This window comes from Euprymna scolopes, chromosome 25, assembly GCF_053919585.1.
Source record: "Euprymna scolopes isolate OS-2025 chromosome 25, ASM5391958v1, whole genome shotgun sequence".
NCBI classification, from domain to species: Eukaryota; Metazoa; Mollusca; class Cephalopoda; order Sepiida; family Sepiolidae; genus Euprymna; species Euprymna scolopes.
The window spans coordinates 1,708,400-1,731,784 of record NC_136506.1 but is presented as its reverse complement, the minus strand read 5'-3'; the positions used below and the strand labels follow the sequence as shown (position 1 = coordinate 1,731,784).

General features: G+C 35.8%; 1 protein-coding gene across 2 annotated transcripts in view; it reads left to right on the top strand.

The window, feature by feature from the left end:
* LOC145247277 (cilia and flagella-associated protein 47-like) overlaps positions 1–23,385 on the top strand; it is a 215,467-nt gene that overhangs the window by 172,477 nt on the left and 19,605 nt on the right. For both annotated transcript variants that reach the window (XM_080108883.1, XM_080108882.1), the window contains exons 51-55: positions 1,613–1,769; positions 13,822–14,023; positions 15,184–15,401; positions 18,063–18,231; positions 22,554–22,715. In XM_080108883.1, coding sequence (XP_079965009.1) covers positions 1,613–1,769; positions 13,822–14,023; positions 15,184–15,401; positions 18,063–18,231; positions 22,554–22,715 — 908 coding nt within the window. The remainder of the gene's footprint in view (positions 1–1,612; positions 1,770–13,821; positions 14,024–15,183; positions 15,402–18,062; positions 18,232–22,553; positions 22,716–23,385) is intronic.

Sequence of the window (23,385 nt, the reverse complement as noted above, 5' to 3'; positions counted from 1 at the left end):
GTGTTTGCTGCTATTTCAAACTGAAGGCTATTTATCTCCCTTCCACGGTTGGAAGATGTGACATAAGGGTCGGAAAGTAAAACTGAAGAGCCAATACCCCAAAGGAAAAGTAGTCGGGCCTGAAAAAAAATACCCATGCAGACTCATCAGCATTTTCCGGTAAGGGTGGCTCAGGCGATTAGCAATGAACTAACCTCTTCCTCAAAAGGAGAAAACAAAGCCTGGGAGAGCGAACCTCATAGAACTGCATAGAACCAGCAACATAATTCTGTCAACAGGAAAATAAAACCATTTCAAAAATGGTGGAGATGACGTTGGCTCTGGTGCTGAGAAAAAACATCCCTGGCTAATGGTAACTAAGCGACTCACAGACAGTCTCTCAAAATACTCAATGCATCGGGAGGAATGATTATGTAGCAGTTATATATTTTTATGCACTATTTTCATTTGCTGTTGCATATGGCAGTTATATTTAAATAACGAGCCGTATGCGAAATGACGTCACGGTAAGGGAAAAGAAAAATACTCTAAAAAGGAGAGGGAGCACGTTAGAGAAAACGATCATGTTAGAGACGTGGACAACGTTTGAGAGAGCAGAAGTCAGAGAGAAGGATCACGTTAGAAACGTGGATTATGTCACAACCGTAATGAGAAGTCACACCTGACCAGAGAATGGAAAAATAAATGTCGTTGTTACAAAAATAAAGAGTCAAGTTATTACTTGTCCCATGTTCATTGCGACGTACTCTGCATACGATGTGTGGATCCCGTGTGTAAACGTGTGTTACGTAATACTGAATAGACAGGTGTAGTCTTCAGCGATGAGTCGACCAGTCAATCAGAAGCCACCGTGTTGGACTACTTTTTAACAGTATCCACTCGATTTCATTTTCCTGCTTACAACAGTTGGAGCGAAAATATCGTTTAGACAAGTTTTATTTCTTTAGTTTTCCCAAATCTCCAATGATGTTGATAAACCTAGCAAATCGCCTCGTCTTTTATTTTATTTGAGCAAAACTGTACATTTACAACGTATTTTTAAAACAAAAAAAAATCATTAAGCTGGCCTAATGGTTATCGTACTTGACTCACTGTCTTTAGATTTTGGTTTTGATCTCAGCTTCGGTATTTTTTTTATTTAGAAGAAGTGAACGGTTTAGAAAAAACATAGTACTCGCATGCACATATCTCAGTTTCTTTTCGTTTTTTTTTTATTACTTTATTTCTTTTTAAAGAAACTAAACGTTACGTTTAACACTTACAGTATTTCTGTTTATAATAAATAAAAAAAATTCATTAATTAAAATATAATATTTATACATCGGGCAACGCCGGTCGGCATGCTAGTTACTCTGATGTAATTAAATATTGTCTTCTGCTGTCAAAAGTTTTGTTTTCAGCATTTTTACTTTATCGTCCAGCTGATTTCATGCTGTCTCTTTCCGGCAAATGTTCCGTCTGCTTACAATAAACTGTTACAAGATGCTGACACGACCGTGAGTTGGGTTTTGTATCAGCAACATTAACATGAAAAGCAGATATCATTGATCCTTCATTATAATCATGTAAAATGTTAATTCCTAGTTTTCTTTGTGTTCGATTTTTCTTACAGATAGGAAAACTCACCTATGCGGTCAAAGGTTGCGTCCTGTTGCCCAGCAAGAATCCTTCAACAACTTTGTATTCTGTAACTGGACAGTGCAATGAGGGCATCGTTAAATTCTACAATCCACTCGATACAGTCGTCTATATCAATGTGAAACTAAAAGGTAAATATTATCATGGCCAATTTTAGGCGATTTCACATCTTGATCATTCGACTCATTGCTAGCAAATTTCTCCTTCTCTCGAGTATTTTCTAGAAAACAAAAACAAAAACAAAAATAAAACCAAAAACACTTTCCCGGACAATGGTTTACTATTTCAAAGACCGTCTTCCAGAAATTAAAGGACGTTTAGTTAAAAAAAAAAAAAACATAATTCTTTAAGTGAATATTTCAAAACTGTCATTTGTTTTCTTTTCACTGATCCCGGAGGAAAAGTATATGCACAAATCGACGGTGTCACGATGGGCTAACCCGTCGGATTCACCTTCGCAGAATACGACGTGACTAACCTCGAAAATACATTCTTCTGTGATCCAAGTGACAAACCCAATATAATTACCCGATATATCGATATTTTCATGGCTACTGAATTATAAGACGACATTAAAAAACTTCACAAAATCTCGAAACAAACTCCATTTTACTTTCACACTGGATCTAAATATTAACAATTGAATAAAACAAAGATTAAAAAGTATTAATAAATATTTGTCTTTACATGTTAACAAACACCTGACTATCTTTACATGTTAACAAACACTTAACTATCTTTACATGTTACCAAACACTTGATTGGTTTTACATGTTAACAAGCACTTGACTATCTTTACATGTTATCAAACACTTGATTGGTTTTACATGTTAACAAACACTTGACTATCTTTACATGTTACCAAACACTTGATTGGTTTTACATGTTAACAAACACTTGACTATCTTTACATGTTATCAAACACTTGACTATCTTTACATGTTACCAAACACTTGACTATCTTTACATGTTACCAAACACTTGACTAGCTTTACATGTTACCAAACACTTGATTGGTTTTACATGTTACCAAACACTTGACTATCTTTACATGTTACCAAACACTTGACTATCTTTACATGTTACCAAACACTTGACTATCTTTACATGTTACCAAACACTTGACTAGCTTTACATGTTACCAAACACTTGACTATCTTTACATGTTACCAAACACTTGACTATCTTTACATGTTACCAAACACTTGACTATCTTTACATGTTACCAAACACTTGACTATCTTTACATGTTACCAAACACTTGACTAGCTTTACATGTTACCAAACACTTGACTATCTTTACATGTTACCAAACACTTGACTATCTTTACATGTTAACAAACACTTGACTATCTTTACATGTTACCAAACACTTGACTATCTTTACATGTTACCAAACACTTGACTATCTTTACATGTTACCAAACACTTGACTATCTTTACATGTTACCAAACACTTGACTATCTTTACATGTTACAAAACACTTGACTATCTTTACATGTTACCAAACACTTGACTATCTTTACATGTTACCAAACACTTGACTATCTTTACATGTTACCAAACACTTGATTATCTTTACATGTTAACAAACACTTGACATTCTTTACATGTTACCAAACACTTGACTATCTTTACATGTTACAAAACACTTGACTATCTTTACATGTTAACAAACACTTGACTATCTTTACATGTTACCAAACACTTGACTATCTTTAGATATTAACAAACACTTGACTATCTTTACATGTTACCAAACACTTGACTATCTTTACATGTTACCAAACACTTGACTATCTTTACATGTTACCTAACACTTGACTATCTTTACATGTTACCAAACACTGGACTATCTTTACATGTTACAAAACACTTGACTATCTTTACATGTAAACAAACACTTGACTATCTTTACATGTTACCAAACACTTGACTATCTTTACATGTTACCAAACACTTGACTATCTTACATGTTATCAAACACTTGACTATCTTTACATGTTACCAAACACTTGATTGGTTTTACATGTTAACAAACACTTGACTATCTTTACATGTTATCAAACACTTGACTAGCTTTACATGTTACCAAACACTTGACTATCTTTACATGTTACCAAACACTTGACTATCTTTACATGTTACAAAACACTTGACTATCTTTACATGTTACAAAACACTTGACTATCTTTACATGTTATCAAACACTTGACTATCTTTACATGTTACCAAACACTTGACTATCTTTACATGTTGCAAACACTAGACTATCTTTACATGTTACCAAACACTTGACTATCTTTACATGTTACCAAACACTTGACTATCTTTACATGTTAACAAACACTTGACTATCTTTACATGTTAACAAACACTTGACTATCTTTACATGTTACCAAACACTTGACTATCTTTACATGTTACCAAACACTTGACTATCTTTACATGTTACCAAACACTTGACTATCTTTACATGTTACCAAACACTTGACTATCTTTACATGTTACCAAACACTTGACTATCTTTACATGTTACCAAACACTTGACTATCTTTACATGTTAACAAACACTTGACTATCTTTACATGTTACCAAACACTTGACTATCTTTACATGTTACCAAACACTTGACTATCTTTACATGTTACCAAACACTTGACTATCTTTACATGTTACCAAACACTTGACTATCTTTACATGTTACCAAACACTTGACTATCTTTACATGTGACCAAACACTTGACTATCTTTACATGTTAACAAACACTTGACTATCTTTACATGTTACCAAACACTTGACTATCTTTACATGTTACAAAACACTTGACTATCTTTACATGTTACCAAACACTTGACTATCTTTACATGTTACCAAACACTTGACTATCTTTACATGTTACCAAACACTTGACTATCTTTACATGTTACCAAACACTGGACTATCTTTACATGTTACCAAACACTTGACTATCTTTACATGTTACCAAACACTTGACTATCTTTACATGTTAACAAACACTTGACTATCTTTACATGTTAACAAACACTTGACTATCTTTACATGTTACCAAACACTTGACTATCTTTACATGTTACCAAACACTTGACTATCTTTAGATATTAACAAACACTTGACTATCTTTACATGTTAACAAACACTTGACTATCTTTACATGTTACCAAACACTTGACTATCTTTACATGTTACCAAACACTGGACTATCTTTACATGTTACAAAACACTTGACTATCTTTACATGTTAACAAACACTTGACTATCTTTACATGTTACCAAACACTTGACTATCTTTACATGTTACCAAACACTTGACTATCTTACATGTTATCAAACACTTGACTATCTTTACATGTTACCAAACACTTGATTGGTTTTACATGTTACCAAACACTTGACTATCTTTACATGTTATCAAACACTTGACTAGCTTTACATGTTACCAAACACTTTACTATCTTTACATGTTACCAAACACTTGACTATCTTTACATGTTACCAAACACTTGACTATCTTTACATGTTACAAAACACTTGACTATCTTTACATGTTATCAAACACTTGACTATCTTTACATGTTGCAAACACTAGACTATCTTTACATGTTACCAAACACTTGACTATCTTTACATGTTACAAAACACTTGACTATCTTTACATGTTACCAAACACTTGACTATCTTTACATGTTACCAAACACTTGACTATCTTTATATGTTACCAAACACTTGACTATCTTTACATGTTACCAAACACTTGACTATCTTTACATGTTACCAAACACTTGACTATCTTTACATGTTAACAAACACTTGACTATCTTTACATGTTAACAAACACTTGACTATCTTTACATGTTACCAAACACTTGACTATCTTTACATGTTACCAAACACTTGACTATCTTTACATATTACCAAACACTTGACTATCTTTACATGTTACAAAACACTTGACTATCTTTACATGTTACAAAACACTTGACTATCTTTACATGTTACCAAACACTTGACTATCTTTACATGTTACCAAAAACTTGACTACCTTTACATGTTACCAAACACTTGACTATCTTTACATGTTACCAAACACTTGACTATCTTTACATGTTACCAAACACTTGACTATCTTTACATGTTAACAAACACTTGACGATTTTTACATGTTACCAAACACTTGACTATCTTTACATGTTACCAAACACTTGACTATCTTTACATGTTACCAAACACTTGACTATCTTTACATGTTACAGAACACTTTACTATCTTTACATGTTACCAAACACTTGACTATCTTTACATGTTACCAAACACTTGACTATCTTTACATGTTACCAAACACTTGACTATCTTTACCTGTTACCAAACACTTGACTATCTTTACATGTTACCAAACACTTGACTATCTTTACATGTTACCAAACACTTGACTATCTTTACATGTTACCAAACACTTGACTATCTTTACATGTTACCAAACACTTGATTATCTTTACATGTTACCAAACACTTGACTATCTTTACATGTTACCAAACACTTGACTATCTTTACATGTTACCAAACACTTGACTATCTTTACATGTTACCAAACACTTGACTATCTTTACATGTTATCAAACACTTGACTTTCTTTACATGTTACAAAACACTTGACTATCTTTACATGTTACCAAACACTTGACTATCTTTACATGTTACCAAACACTTGACTAGCTTTACATGTTACCAAACACTTGACTATCTTTACATGTTACCAAACACTTGACTATCTTTACATGTTACCAAACACTTGACTATCTTTACATGTTACCAAACACTTGACTATCTTTACATGTTAACAAACACTTGACTATCTTTACATGTTACCAAACACTTGACTATCTTTACATGTTACCAAACACTTGACTATCTTTACATGTTAACAAACACTGGAATAACTTTACATGTTAACAAACACTTGACAAGCTTTACATGTTAACAAACACTTGACAAACTTTACATGTTAACAAACACTTGACTATCTTTACATGTTAACAAAAACTTGACAAGCTTTACATGTTAACAAACACTGGAATAACTTTACATGTTAACAAACACTTGACTATCTTTACATGTTAACAAACACTTGACAAGCTTTACATGTTAACAAACACTTGACAAGCTTTACATGTTAACAAACACTTGACAAACTTTACATGTTACCAAACACTGGAATAACTTTACATGTTAACAAACACTTGACAAGCTTTACATGTTAACAAACATTTGACTATCTTTACATGTTATCAAACACTTGACTATCTTTACATGTTAACAAACACTTGACAAGCTTTACATGTTAACAAACACTTGACTATCTTTACATGTTAACAAACACTGGAATAACTTTACATGTTAACAATCACTTGTACAAGCTTTACATGTTACCAAACACTTGACTATCTTTACATGTTTCCAAACACTTGACTATCTTTACATGCTAACAAACACTGGAATAACTTTACATGTTAACAAACACTTGACAAGCTTTACATGTTAACAAACACTGGAATAACTTTACATGTTAACAAACACTTGTACAAGCTTTACATGTTACCAAACACTTGACTATCTTTACATGTTAACAAACACTGGAATAACTTTACATGTTAACAAACACTTGACTATCTTTACATGTTAACAAACACTGGAATAACTTTACATGTTAACAAACACTTGACAAACTTTACATGTTAACAAACACTTGACTATCTTTACATGTTAACAAACACTGGAATAACTTTACATGTTACCAAACACTTGACTATCTTTACATGTTAACAAACACTGGAATAACTTTACATGTTAACAAACACTTGACTATCTTTACATGTTAACAAACACTTTACTATCTTTACATGTTAACAAACACTGGAATAACTTTACATGTTACCAAACACTTGACTATCTTTACATGTTAACAAACACTTTACTATCTTTACATGTTAACAAACACTGGAATAACTTTACATGTTAACAAACACTTGACAAGCTTTACATGTTAACAAACACTTGACGAGCTTTACATGTTAACAAACACTTGACAAACTTTACATGTTAACAAACACTTGACTATCTTTACATGTTATCAATCACTTGACTATCTTTACATGTTAACAAACACTGGAATAACTTTACATGTTAACAAACACTTGACTATTTTTACATGTTACCAGCTTTACACGTAAAACCAAAGTGCGCGATACTTAGTCTTTTATGAAATTTCTTTTTCCGAAATTATATTGTTATGCATATGTCTTTCTAAGCAAAAATCTATTTTTCTGAAGAACATATACACAAAAATATTCCATACTGACATAATAATAACTGGTCCAGTTTGTGTATCGAAACAGATCTGTAAAGTGTAAAGAAGATTTCACATGCCTAAAGAACTATTTCGTTAGAAAAATAAATATTTGGAATCTAGTATATATACACATATATGTGATGATTTTACATATGCTCTGTTGTTTTATTTAACAAATATCGAGCTTTAGAAAAAGGATAGATAACACAAAAAGCATATTTTACTAAAACAACATGTTTATCTCTCTCTCTCTCTGTCTCTCTCTCTCTCTCTCTCTCTCTATATATATATATATATATATATATATATATATATATATATTTATAGATACATATATATATATATAGAGATATAGATATAAAGAACGGTTTCTACCATGCACTTCAGAACCGGATATATAATGTATTGTCTTCAAACAGTCAGTCCTTTACGGTTTGGTATGAGAGTCCACGTAAACCACTTTACATTTTCGCTGCCTTTGTCACCATTCTTTCTGAACACAGATTAAATAAATGATAAAACCTATATTAAAATGAGGTAATTGTCGAATTAGTCGTTTTTTTTTTTTTTTTTTTTTTTTTTCACAAAGGTATCACCACATTATCAAGGCCCAGAGGCCACTCAAGGATAAGGGTTAAAGAGTGTACAGTAGAAATTGGTCAATATAGTAATCATTAGTAATGAAAATTTGGTAAATTTAATAACTTATATGGAACGGCTCATCAAGAACTTATTTACTTTAGACTTGAACACAACCATATTGTAGTCAGCCGGAAAGCAGGAAAACGGAAGACAATTCCATAGGCGTGCAGTTCTAAGAAAGAAGCTTTGTTCATGGAATCTACGTTTAGGTTTAGGCACAGATAAAGAGTGGGGGAAATTATTGATAGTGTTTACAGCTAGACGAGTGTTTCTTGTGAAAGTTTGGCGAGGGGGGACCATAGATTGAAGCTCAGTTGAACACTTTACATGAAAATAACGATACATCAGAGACAAACTCGCAACATCTCTTCTGTGAGATAGAGGTTGCAAGGAGGAGAAAAGGACATCTCCTACGAGGCTACAAAGTCTATTTTGAACTCTATCAAGGCAGGGCAACAAGTCCTTTCTAGCAGCTCCTGCCCAGATGTGGCAACAGTATTCCATCCTTGGACGTACCTGGCTCTTATATAGGTAGAGAATAGCATCAGCAGTGAGATATCTACTGGATCGATAGAAAGATCCCACCATTTTTCCAGCGGCCTTGGCAACAGATTTGATATACGTGTTCCATTTAAGATCAGGAGTAATGGTCAAGCCCAGAAGCTTGTCAAAACTTGAGGCCTCCTGAAAACGAGAGCCATTCATTTCAATTGATGACAAATGTGGATTAGAATGTTGATGATGTAAAGAGAGAAGCTTGGTTTTAGATGCATTAAAAGTAACCAGCCACTTCTTTCCCCATTGTACTACGTGCTCAAGATCAGAGGAGAGAGAATTGGAGAGAACTTGGTCGTTTACTGTCTTAGATGTGGTACCATAAATGGTAGTGTCGTCAGCATAAATGTCTACAAATGATGTAAGAATATGATTTGGAAGATCATTAATGTAGATCAGGAAAAAAGTTGGGCCCAGGATGGATCCCTGAGGGACACCGGCATTAATACTGGGAGCTTCTGATTTTTGCCCCTCAACTACTACTCTTATGAACCTATCAGAAAGAAATGATTTAATAATTGAGAAGACTTTTCCAGCTATACCATAGCTAGCGATCTTATGAAGTAAACCTTTATGCCATACTCTATCAAAGGCTTTAGATATGTCAAGAGCAATTGCCCTAGAAAGATTGCCACCGTCGAGAGATTTGCTAATCCTATGCGATATAACTGTAAGGACATCTGCTGTAGATCTAGCAGAACGGAAACCATATTGAGTGTCACTAAGAAGGTTATTTTTGTTGAGATGTTTGATTACTTCTGTATTTAACACAGATTCTAGCAACTTACTCATGACGCACAGGAGACTTATTGGCCTGTACTGAGAGGGGGATGAGCGATCACCTGAATTCTTAAATACAGGGCATACTGATGAGATTTTCCAGGGAGATGGGAAACTATTCTCCTTAAGACAACGTTTAAACAGTTTTGTAAGTATGGGCGCTAGTTCAGGTTGAAGTTTTTTGAGTACTATAATTGGAATACCATCAGGGCCAGTTGCTTTACTCGAATCAAGGTTTTTGATTAGCTTCGCTACATCACGTACAGATATACGTATATCACATAGCGTGTTTTCTGATACAGGAGGAAATATTGGGGGTTGGCGGTCTTGGTCGCAAAGGGTAGAATTAGCTGCAAAGTTCTTGACAAAGAGTTTGGCTTTGTCTGATGCTGACGAGATTACCTCAGGTCCATTGATAATAGTTGGGATGGAGCACACGCTTCTGTTCAGGATTCTGTTTGCTATTTGCCAAAACTGGTGGGAACCAAGCCGCTGCTCAGCTACTTTGGACTTAACAGATTGAGCATACAACACTCTTGCGTTCCTTATTACTTTCTTACAATGGTTGCTGGCAGTCCTGAAAACGGCTTTAGTTTCCATACATCTATTACGTTTGAAGCAGTGGAAAAAGTGATTTCTGTGCGCAATGGCAGCAGCACATTCTGGAGAGAACCATGGCTGGCTGTTAGGTTTTTGCTGAAACTTTTTAGAGGGTATGAAATGGTCAATACCTACAATTAACCATTCAGTTAGGTCTAATACTATAGAGGACACATCCTTTTTAAACATGGAATGCAGAGGTAGATCAGATATAAATGTACGGAAGCTATCCCAGTCAGCCTTAGTGTATCGATATACTGTACGATGAAGAGGTACGTCTGGGGACTTATTACATTTCATTTTTATCTTAATTGATACAACAGAGTGGTCGGAAGATCCAAGAGGCGACAGAACAGAAACTGAACATAGTTCAGGGCAAGTTGTGAGAAAAAGGTCTAGTAGGCTCGCATACTGGCCGTCATTATCGGGCACACGGGTAGGTTCCTGAACAATCTGAGTGAGGTCATAGGCAATGGAGAAATCATGACAGAACCTCCCCTCATCATCGGTCTTGTTTGAGTGGGTCAACCATTCGACGTTGTGAACATTGAAGTCTCCACATACGTGAATGTTAGCTGAAGGATAAGTAGAAAGGACTTGGTCAATTTTCTCAGATATGCTTTGAAAGATAGTAACTCCGCTGTTGTGGGGGCGATTGAGAGTAAATATAAATGCAGTAGTGTGAGCTAAAGCAACCCGGAAGCACATATAGGGTAAGTTAGGATCTTCCCTGGAGATGTCCCTCCCACATGGAAAGCTATCTTTAATATAGGCACATATTCCATGCCCATGGCGATCTTGGGGGTCAGATTTAGAAGTTAAGTTAGAGTATCCTGAAATTGCAAACTCATCTAGGGAAATAGCCTGTCCAATGCCAGTTTCACTTAAAAATAAAAGGTCTGGTTTAGTCTCCTGTAATTGGGTTTCAACCTCTGGAAGGTTAGAACGAAGACCCCTGATGTTGGAGAAGGAGACATGGTAGTAGGGGTCTACGTTGGAAGTTGGAGAACCGGGTTTAATCGTGTATTTTTTCTTGAAACTTGTCATGATGAAATTTTGGAATTTGTGGACTAGGTCGACAGATTTACTTAGAGCAGGACAGAGAGGGGAAATTAAGAGAGAAAAAGAAACGAAGAATTTTTTTTTTTATTTGTAGCTAATGATAAGGTAAAGCCGTAACAATTACCCACTAGTATGGCATCGAGAGGCCCCACCAGAAGCTACTGCATGGTCCAGAATCCATTCACCAAATGGCAATACAGCAGCCCCAGTACTTTGCACCTGCTGATAGGACAGCCTCCTTAGTGGTTAATCCAAGGTTCGGGTCCCTGACTATCAGGCGGATAACGTCAGCCCAGACAAAACGTTTACCTCCAGCACCCTTACTAGTGACATGGCTACAAGGATAGACATAGAAACAGAAAATTTCCGCCATCTCAGCCAACTGTTCGCAAAAATACTGCCAACCTAGAAAACAGCTTTTTCTTCTCCCTTTGTCCGAAAAATCACTCATTTAAAAAAATGAGGACTGAGGGACAAATAAGAAGAAGCGAGAGTAACAGGAGCTGCCGATAACGCATCCACAATGCGTTTTCTACTCTCCATTAAAAAAAAAAAAAAAAAAAAAAATATTAAGTATTGTACTTAATAAAAGTCCAACGGACGTGTTTAAGGGAAAGTATGGTGATAGATTCCCCTCACACGAACTAAAAATGAGTATAATTCGTAATTTTTGCTATCAACTCGGTAGATAAATAAACATATGTACGAGGAAAAAAAAAAAAAAAAAAAAAGCTAGCATTTAATAAAACAGAAATACACAAATTAAATACTGAAATAAAATGGAGTTGTTAATATTTTAAATCTAAAATAAAAAGCATGATTGAAATCACTTATCTCAACAAAAACAATTCCGTCTCCAAATTGCAAACTGTATTGAAAGAAATTCAGTTAGTAGCGTTCAAAACATTTTTTTTTAAATTAGCCGTTAAAAGAAAATCGTGATTTTATTCTGAACTTAAGCTAGTAACGTTTTAAGAAGCTTACGATATAAAAGAAAAGGCTGATGGGGGGGGGGTTTCTTCCGAAAGTAAGTTGGTGCCGTTATAAGTAATTTCGAGATAAGATGGAAGCCGGTATTGGACTAGAAAAAAGCTAGCATTTAATAAAACAGAAATACACAAATTAAATACTGAAATAAAATGGAGTTGTTAATATTTTAAATCTAAAATAAAAAGAATGATTGAAATCACTTATCTCAACAAAAACAATTCCGTCTCCAAATTGCAAACTGTATTGAAAGAAATTCAGTTAGTAGCGTTCAAAACATTTTTTTTTAAATCAGCCGTTAAAAGAAAATCGTGATTTTATTCTGAACTTGAGCTAGTAACGTTTTAAGAAGCTTACGATATAAAAGAAAAGGCTGATGGGGGGGGGGTTCTTCCGAAAGTAAGTTGGTGCCGTTATAAGTAATTTCGAGATAAGATGGAAGCCGGTATTGGACTAGAAAAAAGCTAGCATTTAATAAAACAGAAATACACAAATTAAATACTGAAATAAAATGGAGTTGTTAATATTTTAAATCTAAAATAAAAAGCATGATTGAAATCACTTATCTCAACAAAAACAATTCCGTCTCCAAATTGCAAACTGTATTGAAAGAAATTCAGAGAAAAAAGCTAGCATTTAATAAAACAGAAATACACAAATTAAATACTGAAATAAAATAGAGTTGTTAATATTTTAAATCTAAAATAAAAAGCATGATTGAAATCACTTATCTCAACAAAAACAATTCCGTCTCCAAATTGCAAACTGCATTGAAAGAAATTCAGTTAGTAGCGTTCAAAATATTTTTTTTTGAAATTAGCCGTTAAAAGAAAATCGTGATTTTATTCTGAACTTAAGCTAGTTACGTTTTAAGAAGCTTACGATATAAAAGAAAAGGCTCATGGGGGGGGGGGGTTCTTCCGAAAATAAGTTGGTGCCGTTATAAGTAATTTCGAGGTAAGATGGAAGCGGGTATTGGACTAGAAAAAAGCTAGCATTTAATAAAACAGAAATACACAAATTAAATACTGAAATAAAATGGAGTTGTTAATATTTTAAATCTAAAATAAAAAGCAGTCATATTGTGTGTGGACGAGGCTTTGCGATATTGAGGTGGACGATAATTCTGAATTCATGAAAAATTTATGCACCAAATCATTTTTTCTACTCATTTCATCTGTTTTTAGGTGAATCCGAAATCGCCGCAGACGGAAAACGTTCGCCACAAACATTTCGCCTCCTTTTAAGCCAAACGGAAAGTCTTTTTCTCCGTCCGCACCAAACACTGGATATTCCAATCCTTTTCACACCAAGAAATCGGAACACCTGTCATGCGGAATGCGTTGTATCAGTGCACCAGAAGAATACCGCTCAGGCATCAGTCGAGGCGTGAGTTTTTTTTAACTGAACAGCAACGTGAAAATTAAATTAGATGAACTTCAACTTCCTAGGACTCCAAATTCTCGTAATCACGTGCCCAGATCGACACTCACATCAATTTACAACACTGCTAGACTTTACTAGCATGCCAAACAACGCTAGACTTTACTAGAATCTGTTTTTTTTTTTTTTTCTACACAGTGATCACCACTTATCAAGGCCCGGAAGCCACTCAGGGATAAGGGTTATTGCAAGTACATTACGTTAGTGTGGAGATTTGATGAAGTGTTTACTTAAGGGGGCGGCTCATTAGGAATTTGTTAACATTGGACTTGAAGACATCAAAGTTGTAGTCCGGTGGGAAGCAGGCAGACGGAACAGAGTTCCACAAGTGTGCAGTTCTAAGAAAGAAGCTTTGTTCATGGAATCCACGTTTTGATTTAGGCACAGATATAGAGTGGGGGAAATTTTTCACAGTGGATTCAGCTAGACGGGTGTTTTTTGTGAAAGATTGGCGAGGGGGGACCAGAGATTGGAGTTCAGACGAGCACCTGCCATGGAAATAACGATAAAACACGGATAGGCTCGCAACGTCTCTTCTGTGGGAGAGAGGCTGCAGGGTAGAGAAAAGGGCATCCCCCACTAAGCCACGAAGTCTATTTTGTACTCTGTCAAGGCATGATAGGCTGTTTTTGGCCGCTCCTGCCCAGATATGGCAACAGTATTCCATCCTTGGACGTACTTGGCTTTTATATAGATAGAGAATTGCATCAGTAGTGAGATATCTTCAAAGAACACTAGACTTTACTAGAATCTCAAAGAACGCTAGACTTTACTAGCTTCTCAAAAACTGCTAGACACTACTAGCCTCCCAAAAAACTCCATCCTGAACTAGCATCTCAAACAATGTATGCTTTGAGTAGCATCTTAAACAATGCTAGATTTTACTAGCATGTGAAACAACGCTAGATTTTACTAGCATGTCAAACAACGCTAGATTTTACTAGCATGTCAAACATCGCTAGATTTTTCTAGCATGTCAAACATCGCTAGATTTCTCAACTTATTTAAAATAATTTATATCAGTTTTAGTAGAGAGTAGCCATTACCTTTTAAGATTTTAAGTTTTCCACTTGTAAATAATTTCTTTCTTATTTTTCCCTTTTTAGAGACCAGCCTTCGATTGATTGGTGTTTCCCTCTGATCGGAATCCCTGAATTTGTTCACATCAGTCAAATGCCTGAATCGAATCTCTCGTGTAAGATGCGGACGAAACTGAAAACTCAGTTAGAGATAAAAGTCGACTTAAATTTGGAAACCATAGAAAACAATTTATGGGCACAAGTTTTAAAACCGGAACAGTTTATTCAAGACTATTACCTAAACTGTAAGAAACCATTGTATTCATACTTCTATTTTAGATTGTAAAAAAAAAAAAATTAGTTTGAAGTAAGGATGTAACAGGGCGCAGACGCAGAGGTACAAATGCCGAGCCGTGTGTGAAGTACATCACGGTAGGGAAAAAGTACAAGACTAAAAAAAGAACGTGTGCAGAAAACGACGTGCACGTTCGAGAGGACAGAAGTCAGAGCGAAGGAATACAGTCCCGTTTCATTCGGGAAAGTAACCGGAATAAATATCGTTGTTACATAAAGGATTGGCTATATTACTTGCCTTATGTTCCTTGCGACGTACTTTGCATACAATGTGTTGGTCTCGTATGTAAACATGGGTAACGTTACAAGGACAGCACAAAATTATTCCCCAAATAATGGCAATGTATATGTTGACAATAAACTTGATATCGAGTATTGCTGTTCTTTTTTTTTATTTACTTCAGACGTGAGCGAATATGATTTTTCAAGCTCACCGGACTTAACAATCTCTGGTACTGTAATTGGGTTTAAATTCACTTAGGTCTGATCTCAGAATTCCAGGAGCGTGTTCCTGAGGCAAACACTTTATTTTCGGTCCCAAGCGTTATTAGCGAATATTTATGTTGGCTATTTTGAACGCATATTGTTTAAATAAGTGCGTAAGTAAAGTGTCTTTATTCGATATGTTGAGGGCACATATGTGTTAATTTCTCGCCCCATAGCGAAACTTTAAATATCCATAAAAACTTTAATTCAATTCATGAAAATGTTACTTTTAAAAGTGGAGAAAGATAACTTCTTCACCGTTTTAGATATTTTTGAGAAATCTAGGAAGCTTCATGACTAGCATCTACAGCAAAATGACATCCACAAGTCTTTCTCTGAATGAAATTTTGCATCAAAGACTAAGAAGTTATGTGCCATTTAATTAAATTTTCAGTGCAATCAAAATAATTTTATCCACCGTGAGAAGCAGACCCTCATCTCGGTACAATATTTTGAATTGCTCTATTTTTATTTTCATTGACATAGCAAGCATTATCAGCTAATTGTCGTCCAGTAGAAATTTTTAAAGCCAAGAAAAGGTTTGAATCAATGAACAAGGTCTACCCTCTTTGTTTTCGATGATATATTGTATCCTCCTTTTTAAATGATTTTATATAAAGATCTGAAGATGACTTTCTAACTAATGTATATCCTTCGCACCAAAGAAAGTTACGTCTAATTTACACCCAGTGGACTAAGCGCTCATGATTTATTCCCGCAACAGAATACATGAAGAATAAGAAAAAGGAAATCTTTAATAGCAACGGTTATTCGAATGAGAGAATTTTGATCTGCATCATAAAATAATTGCAATTATCAAACTACGATCGTATTTTGGAGAGGTGACATTAGTCGCGAATTGAAATTTTAAGACCCAAATTGGCAGAGTAGCAGAGTATGTGAAGCAAGTTAGGACTGAATAAAAATAGTTGTAGAATTCAAGTCTTCCAAGCACACTTCGTTGAATAAATGCTATCGGTCAAAAGCAAACACTAAAAAGGTAATCATTTGGGGTTTTCCGTTGTTTGATTTTTGCTACAAGATTTGCTTTTCAGTCTTTCTCCAATAATATTTTGGTGTATACTAAAAAGTAATATTGGTTGTTTATTCAATAGCCAGTACAATGCTGGTTAAATTGGATGTACTATATGTATATTACATTTAGAAACTCGAATAAACCAACATAACTCATCCAAAATTAAACAACGTGGATCTGGTTCCTACAGTTTTGGAATCTTGCACTGGCCAGCACTTAGCTGATAATGCTTGATTTGTCAGTTAATATAAAATAGAATGCTTCAAGAGATGTCGATTTTGTTTCTCATCTGACAATTTTGAAATCCATCGTTATTTTCTCGCATGAGTGTTCTCCTTATCAAGAAAAACACTTTGTAAGATCACTGATCCTTTTTTTGTGGAAAAATGATTGGCTTTCTCTCTAAAGTAACGCTTTCAAACATTTTAAATCGACACATGAAATTTATTTTTAAACGCGGATTCACAAATTTTATCGGCAAATTGATTTTCTTTTTGGTGCTTTTTATCATTTATTATTGATTTTGTTCAATAACAATTGTCTCTTGACGAGATATTGTTCGAAAGAACTCTACAATACTTGTACGACTTGATTATTTGAAACTTGTACAAACTTTGTACCGTAAAAACGCAGTTTAAAACAAAATTGTACCATGATACCTAACATTTTAATTTTAAACTTATATTCAAGCCATTATCAACGCAGAAGTAGTAAGGCCAGGCATATAAAATCAACAGTAAGTTCTTTGATATGACAGGGGCACATTGAAAATTAATGATTCTGTTTAGAGATCATTTGAATAATGATACCTGACTTTTGCATTTAAAACTTTAATTCAAATAATTATATATCAAAAATAATTTTATAAAATAAACCTTAGGTTCTCTACAGTGCAAAATAGGCTACAATGTATTGTGGACTAAGTCAATAAAGGGAGGCAAGTAAAGCTTCCTCCTTGTGCACCGCAATGGGTCCCTAACTAGAATAGGCAATCCATCGATTTGTGTGTGTGTGTGTGTATGTGTGTGTGTATAATTTTGTATTTATTTGATTTATAAACTTTCTCTACGTATATTTTTTATTTTTTCAGTCGCAGCACTTCCTGAAATCAGTTACGATTTCGAATTCCCCAACCAACAAGCACGATCTGATTTGAAAGACACTGTGAAAATAAAACTCATGATCACTAAAAAGGAACCACATACATCGAACGTTCGATTAATTTTTGGTATAGAATTCACCCCGCAAAAATGCATTGAGTAAGTTTCACATATTTTTTCTTTCCCATCTGAGAGTTTCGAAAGTAAAAAAAAGTTAGTAACTTGTTTTACAAGAATCAAAAAAAAAAAACAACAAAATAAAAACAACAAAAAAATTTTTTTTTTAAGATGTGTTCTCATTAAAGCGCCTTTTTTTAACAGGAAATAATATGATCTTAAAATAACTTACACGTAAAGGATAGACATAGGAGTTTAGATGATACTGAACAAGGCCGATAGCCATTAGTCGCGTGCTCTCGTATAATGAATGAATGCGTGAACGAAGAATTGACATGAAATTCTTTATAATAAACTGAAATGACCGAAAAATGGGCTGAAATTACTTAAATAAATAAAAAGTAAATGACTTAGAATGACTTTAATGAACTTAAGAATGACTTGAATGCTTAAAAAATAACTGGAATCCTTAAAAAATAACTAGAATGATCTGGAGAATGACTTGAATGGCTTTGAGACTAACTGGTTGTTAAGTGGGTGATCATTTTACATTAAATTAATACAGAAAACTGATTACCCACTTTATATCACAAAGTTACAAACATAAATACAGCATGTAGTAAGAACAGATGGTATTTATTTGCTCCCCCACCGAGCAAATTAGGCACAAGGCCAATTTTTAATGTGAGGAGTGAAGGGAGGGGGAAGGGAAAAAGGGGACCAGCTCCCGAGAGGTGGGAAATGGGAACTGGTTAAAGGTCAGGCATGTGGGGTTGCCCCCACATCTTGTCTTTGCTAGTCATAGCTAGTCATAGCTAGTCATAGCTTGCAGTATCTGCCGGAACAGATGGTATTTATTTGCTCCCCCACCGAGCAAATTAGGCACAAGGCCGATTTTTAATGTGAGGAGTGAAGGGGAAATGGGGACCAACTTCCCGGGGAGTAGAGGAGCTGGATCGTGACAATTGGTATGAAGGATTGCCCCTACATTGACCAAGGTCTTATATGTGGGGTCGCCTCCACATATGGTCTTTGCTTGCAGTATCTGCTGGAACAGATGGTATTTATTTGCTCCCCCACCGAGCAAATTAGGCACAAGGCCGATTTTTAATGTGAGGAGTGAAGGGGAAATGGGGACCAACTCCCCGGGGAGTAGGGGAGCTGGGTAGTGACAATTGGTATGAAGGGTTGCCCCTACATTGACCAAGGTCTTATATGTGGGGTCGCCCCCACATATGGTCTTTGCTTGCAGTATCTGCTGGAACAGATGGTATTTATTTGCTCCCCCACTGAGCAAATTAGGCACAAGGCCGTTTTTAATGTGAGGTAAAAACCAGCTCCCCTAAAAGGGGTCACTCTGGTTACCAAAAATAATAATTGTCCCAGTATAGAGGGTTTCCCCTCCATTGACTGGTACAAATTATCTTAAGTGCAGTATCTGCCGGAACAGATGGTATTTATTTGCTCCCCCACAGAGCAAATTAGGCACAAGGCCGTTTTTAATGTGAGGTAAAAACCAGCTCCCCTAAAAGTAGGCAAAAAGGGGTCACTCTGGTTACCAAAAATAATAATTGTCCCAGTATAGAGGGTTTCCCCTCCATTGACTGGTACAAATTATCTTAAGTGCAGTATCTGCCGGAACAGATACTACACTTTGATCTTGGCCAAAAGGGCAAGAAAAGCTTAAAAACCTAAGAACAGCATCTATTAACAACAGACCTTTGATCTTAACCAAAAAGTCCAAGCACAAAAGTGTTACGGACAGACCGACCGACAGACCGACCAACCGACTGATGGAGTGACTTATAAAGTAGCTTGCACGCGACTTAAAATATCGGACAAACCGACGATTGGACAGACTTGATAAAAGTTTCTTATTCATGCAAATGTAGTGAATGGATGAATGGAGATTTTTTTTTTTTTACACAGTGATCACCACTTATCAAGGCCCGGAAGCCACTCAGGGATAAGGGTTATTGCAAGTACATTACGTTAGTGTGGAGATTTGATGAAGTGTTTACTTAAGGGGGCGGTTCATTAGGAATTTGTTAACATTGGACTTGAACACATCCAAGTTGTAGTCAGGTGGGAAGCAGGCAGACGGAACAGAGTTCCACAGGCGTGCAGTTCTAAGAAGAAGCTTTGTTCATGGAATCCACATTTTGATTTAGGCACAGATATAGAGTGGGGGAAATTTTTCACAGTGGATTCAGCTGGACGGGTGTTTTTAATGAAAGATTGGCGAGGGAGGACCAGAGATTGGAGTTCAGATGAGCACCTGCCATGGAAATAACGATAAAACAAGGATAGGCTCGCAACGTCTCTTCTGTGGGAGAGAGGTTGCAGAGTAGAGAAAAGGGCATTCCCCACTAAGCCACGAAGTCTATTTTGTACTCTGTCAAGGCAAGATAGGCTGTTTTTAGCAGCTCCTGCCCAGATATGGCAACAGTATTCCATCCTTGGACGTACTTGGCTTTTATATAGATAGAGAATTGCATCAGTAGTGAGATATCTTCTGGAGCGGTAGAAGGATCCCACCATCTCTCCAGCGACCTTGGCCACAGACTTGATGTACGTGTTCCATTTCAGATCAGGAGTAAAGGTCAAACCCAGAAGCTTGTCAAAACACAGGGCCTCACCCAGACGAAAGCCATCCATCAAAATTGATGCCAGATGGGGATCAGAGCGTTGATGATGTAAGGATAGGAGTTTGGTTTTGGATGCATTAAAGGTAACCAGCCACATTTTCCCCCACTGAACCACGAGCTCGAGATCAGAGGAGAGAGAATCGGAGAGAACTTTGTCATTTACAGCCTTTGATGTGTTGCCGTAGATGGTCGTGTCATCAGCATAGATGTCAACGAATGATTTAAGTATGTGTTTAGGGAGGTCATTGATGTAGATCAGGAAAAGAGTTGGGCCCAGGATTGACCCCTGAGGGACTCCAGCATTTATATTGCAGGCCTCCGATTTTTGACCATCTACCACTACTCTTATGAGCCTATCGGAGAGAAATGATTTAATGATTGAGAAAACATTTCCAGTTATACCGTAGCTGGAAATCTTGTGAAGTAGACCCTTATGCCATACCTTGTCGAAGGCCTTTGATATGTCAAGAGCAATTGCCCTAGAAAGGAAGCTTTTGTCAAGAGATTCACTAATCCTGTGAGATATAACCGTCAGCACATCTGCGGTAGATCTTGCAGAGCGGAAACCATATTGTGTGTCACTAAGAAGGTTATTCCTGCTGAGGTGGTTGACTATTTCTCTATTTAATATGGATTCCAGCAACTTACTCATAACACACAGGAGACTTATTGGTCTGTACTGAGAGGGAGATGACTTATCACCTGAATTCTTAAATACAGGGCAAACTGATGAGATCTTCCAGGGAGTCGGAAAGCACTTCTCCTTAAGGCAGCGCTTAAATAGTTTCGTAAGTATGGGAGCAAGTTCTGGTTGAAGCTTTTTTAACACTATAATTAGGATGCCATCAGGGCCAGTTGCTTTACTGGAATCTAGGTTCTTGATTAGCTTGGCGACCTCATGCACGGATATTTGTATGTTACCTAGCTTGTTCTGTGTTATAGGAGGAAATATGGGGAGTTGATGGCCTTCGTTGCATAGGGTAGAATTAGCTGCAAAGTTCTTTGCAAATAGTTTGGCCTTGTCTGACGCTGACGAGATGACCTCTGGTCCATTGATAATGGTTGGGATAGATAAGCCTTTATTGTTATCTCTATCTCTACTATTATATAAAAGTCACTTTATGTGTTTGTGTGTGTGTATGTGAGTTCTTTCCTTCCTTATAGGTTCCGAAACGACTGAGCCTATCTTTTTCAAATCTCAAACAATGGTAATTTATATGTCTGACAGTATTCTTAGATATGTTTTTACAGAAATCAATCCGATAAGTATCGAAAATCCAAAAAATTCGATCTAAAAATAGTTGTTCTGCTATAGATGAAAAAGAAAAAGTTTTACAGGGGAATATTTTACGTTTCACCGGCCAATGTAACATAAACTATTCACCTGTAAATATTCTTCTCTTTTTATCTATTACAGAAGAAAAACTGTTTAAGACCGTCATACCCAAATATCAGCTGACGTGGTATTGTAAACAATCACAGATGGAATTTGATGAACGACATGTCTAAATATCCTTTATGCAAAATTTCAAATGTTTAGACCCAAAATTTTGCAAAGAAACCAAACTAAAAAGGCATCGGAAAAATTAATTCGACAAGACAGTCATCTGATTTATATATAAATTTATATGCAAACGAAATACTAAATTGACTTTGCTGTAATCCCGGCTAAATACAACTAACATTACATAATAATCCATTTTTGTTTATTTTTAGGCAATATGCTCATCTCATGATCTATAAAAAAGGTGGATGTCTTTGGCGTTTTCCAATTCTATTTTCTGCTGGGGATCCAGACATTGATGACGTCATCAAAATTGAAGCGCAAACCATGTACAGTAAAGTCACTGTCAATTTCTTTCTTAAAGCACATGGAGCGTAAGTAAACAATCATCTTTATTACAATAACATATATCGATATACGAGGTGCCTTCAATAAGTTTTCAGACTTTTTTCGTATCGGCACTTTTCTTGATAGTACGCACATGAAACTCTTGTCCCCTCCGAAGTAATCCCCTCCTACCGCAATGTATTTGTATCAGTCAAACAACTTCGGGAAGGTCCCATGGAGTCCTCTCATGTGAGCGTGTCAATAATCCTCATCACAACCTCTTTCATCGCCTCAATTTTCTCATAACGACAGCCTCTAAGGGTTTCCTTGATGTCTATCTTGGTAAAATAGTTTGTAACAAGGATGGGTCACTCTTGGGACAAACTTCACACAAATCTCCTGCATTTTCAATTCCTCGTGAATAACTGTGTGTGCAGTTTCCACACTGACATCAAACTGCACTTATTGTCCCTATAGACACACGACGGTCCTTATCCCTGAAATTCTTTATTTGGCCAATCAACTCTGATGTTCTGACTTCCTTACTCTTCCCACACCTCTCATCATCCCCACAGACTCCCTGCCTTCTTTAAATTTCTTATGCCACTCAAAAACTGATCCTTGATTCATGCAAGATGGTCCAAAAACAGTCTAAAGCATTCCATACGTTTTCTGTGGCATTTTTTTTCTAAGCTTAAAATAGAATTTTATTGCATA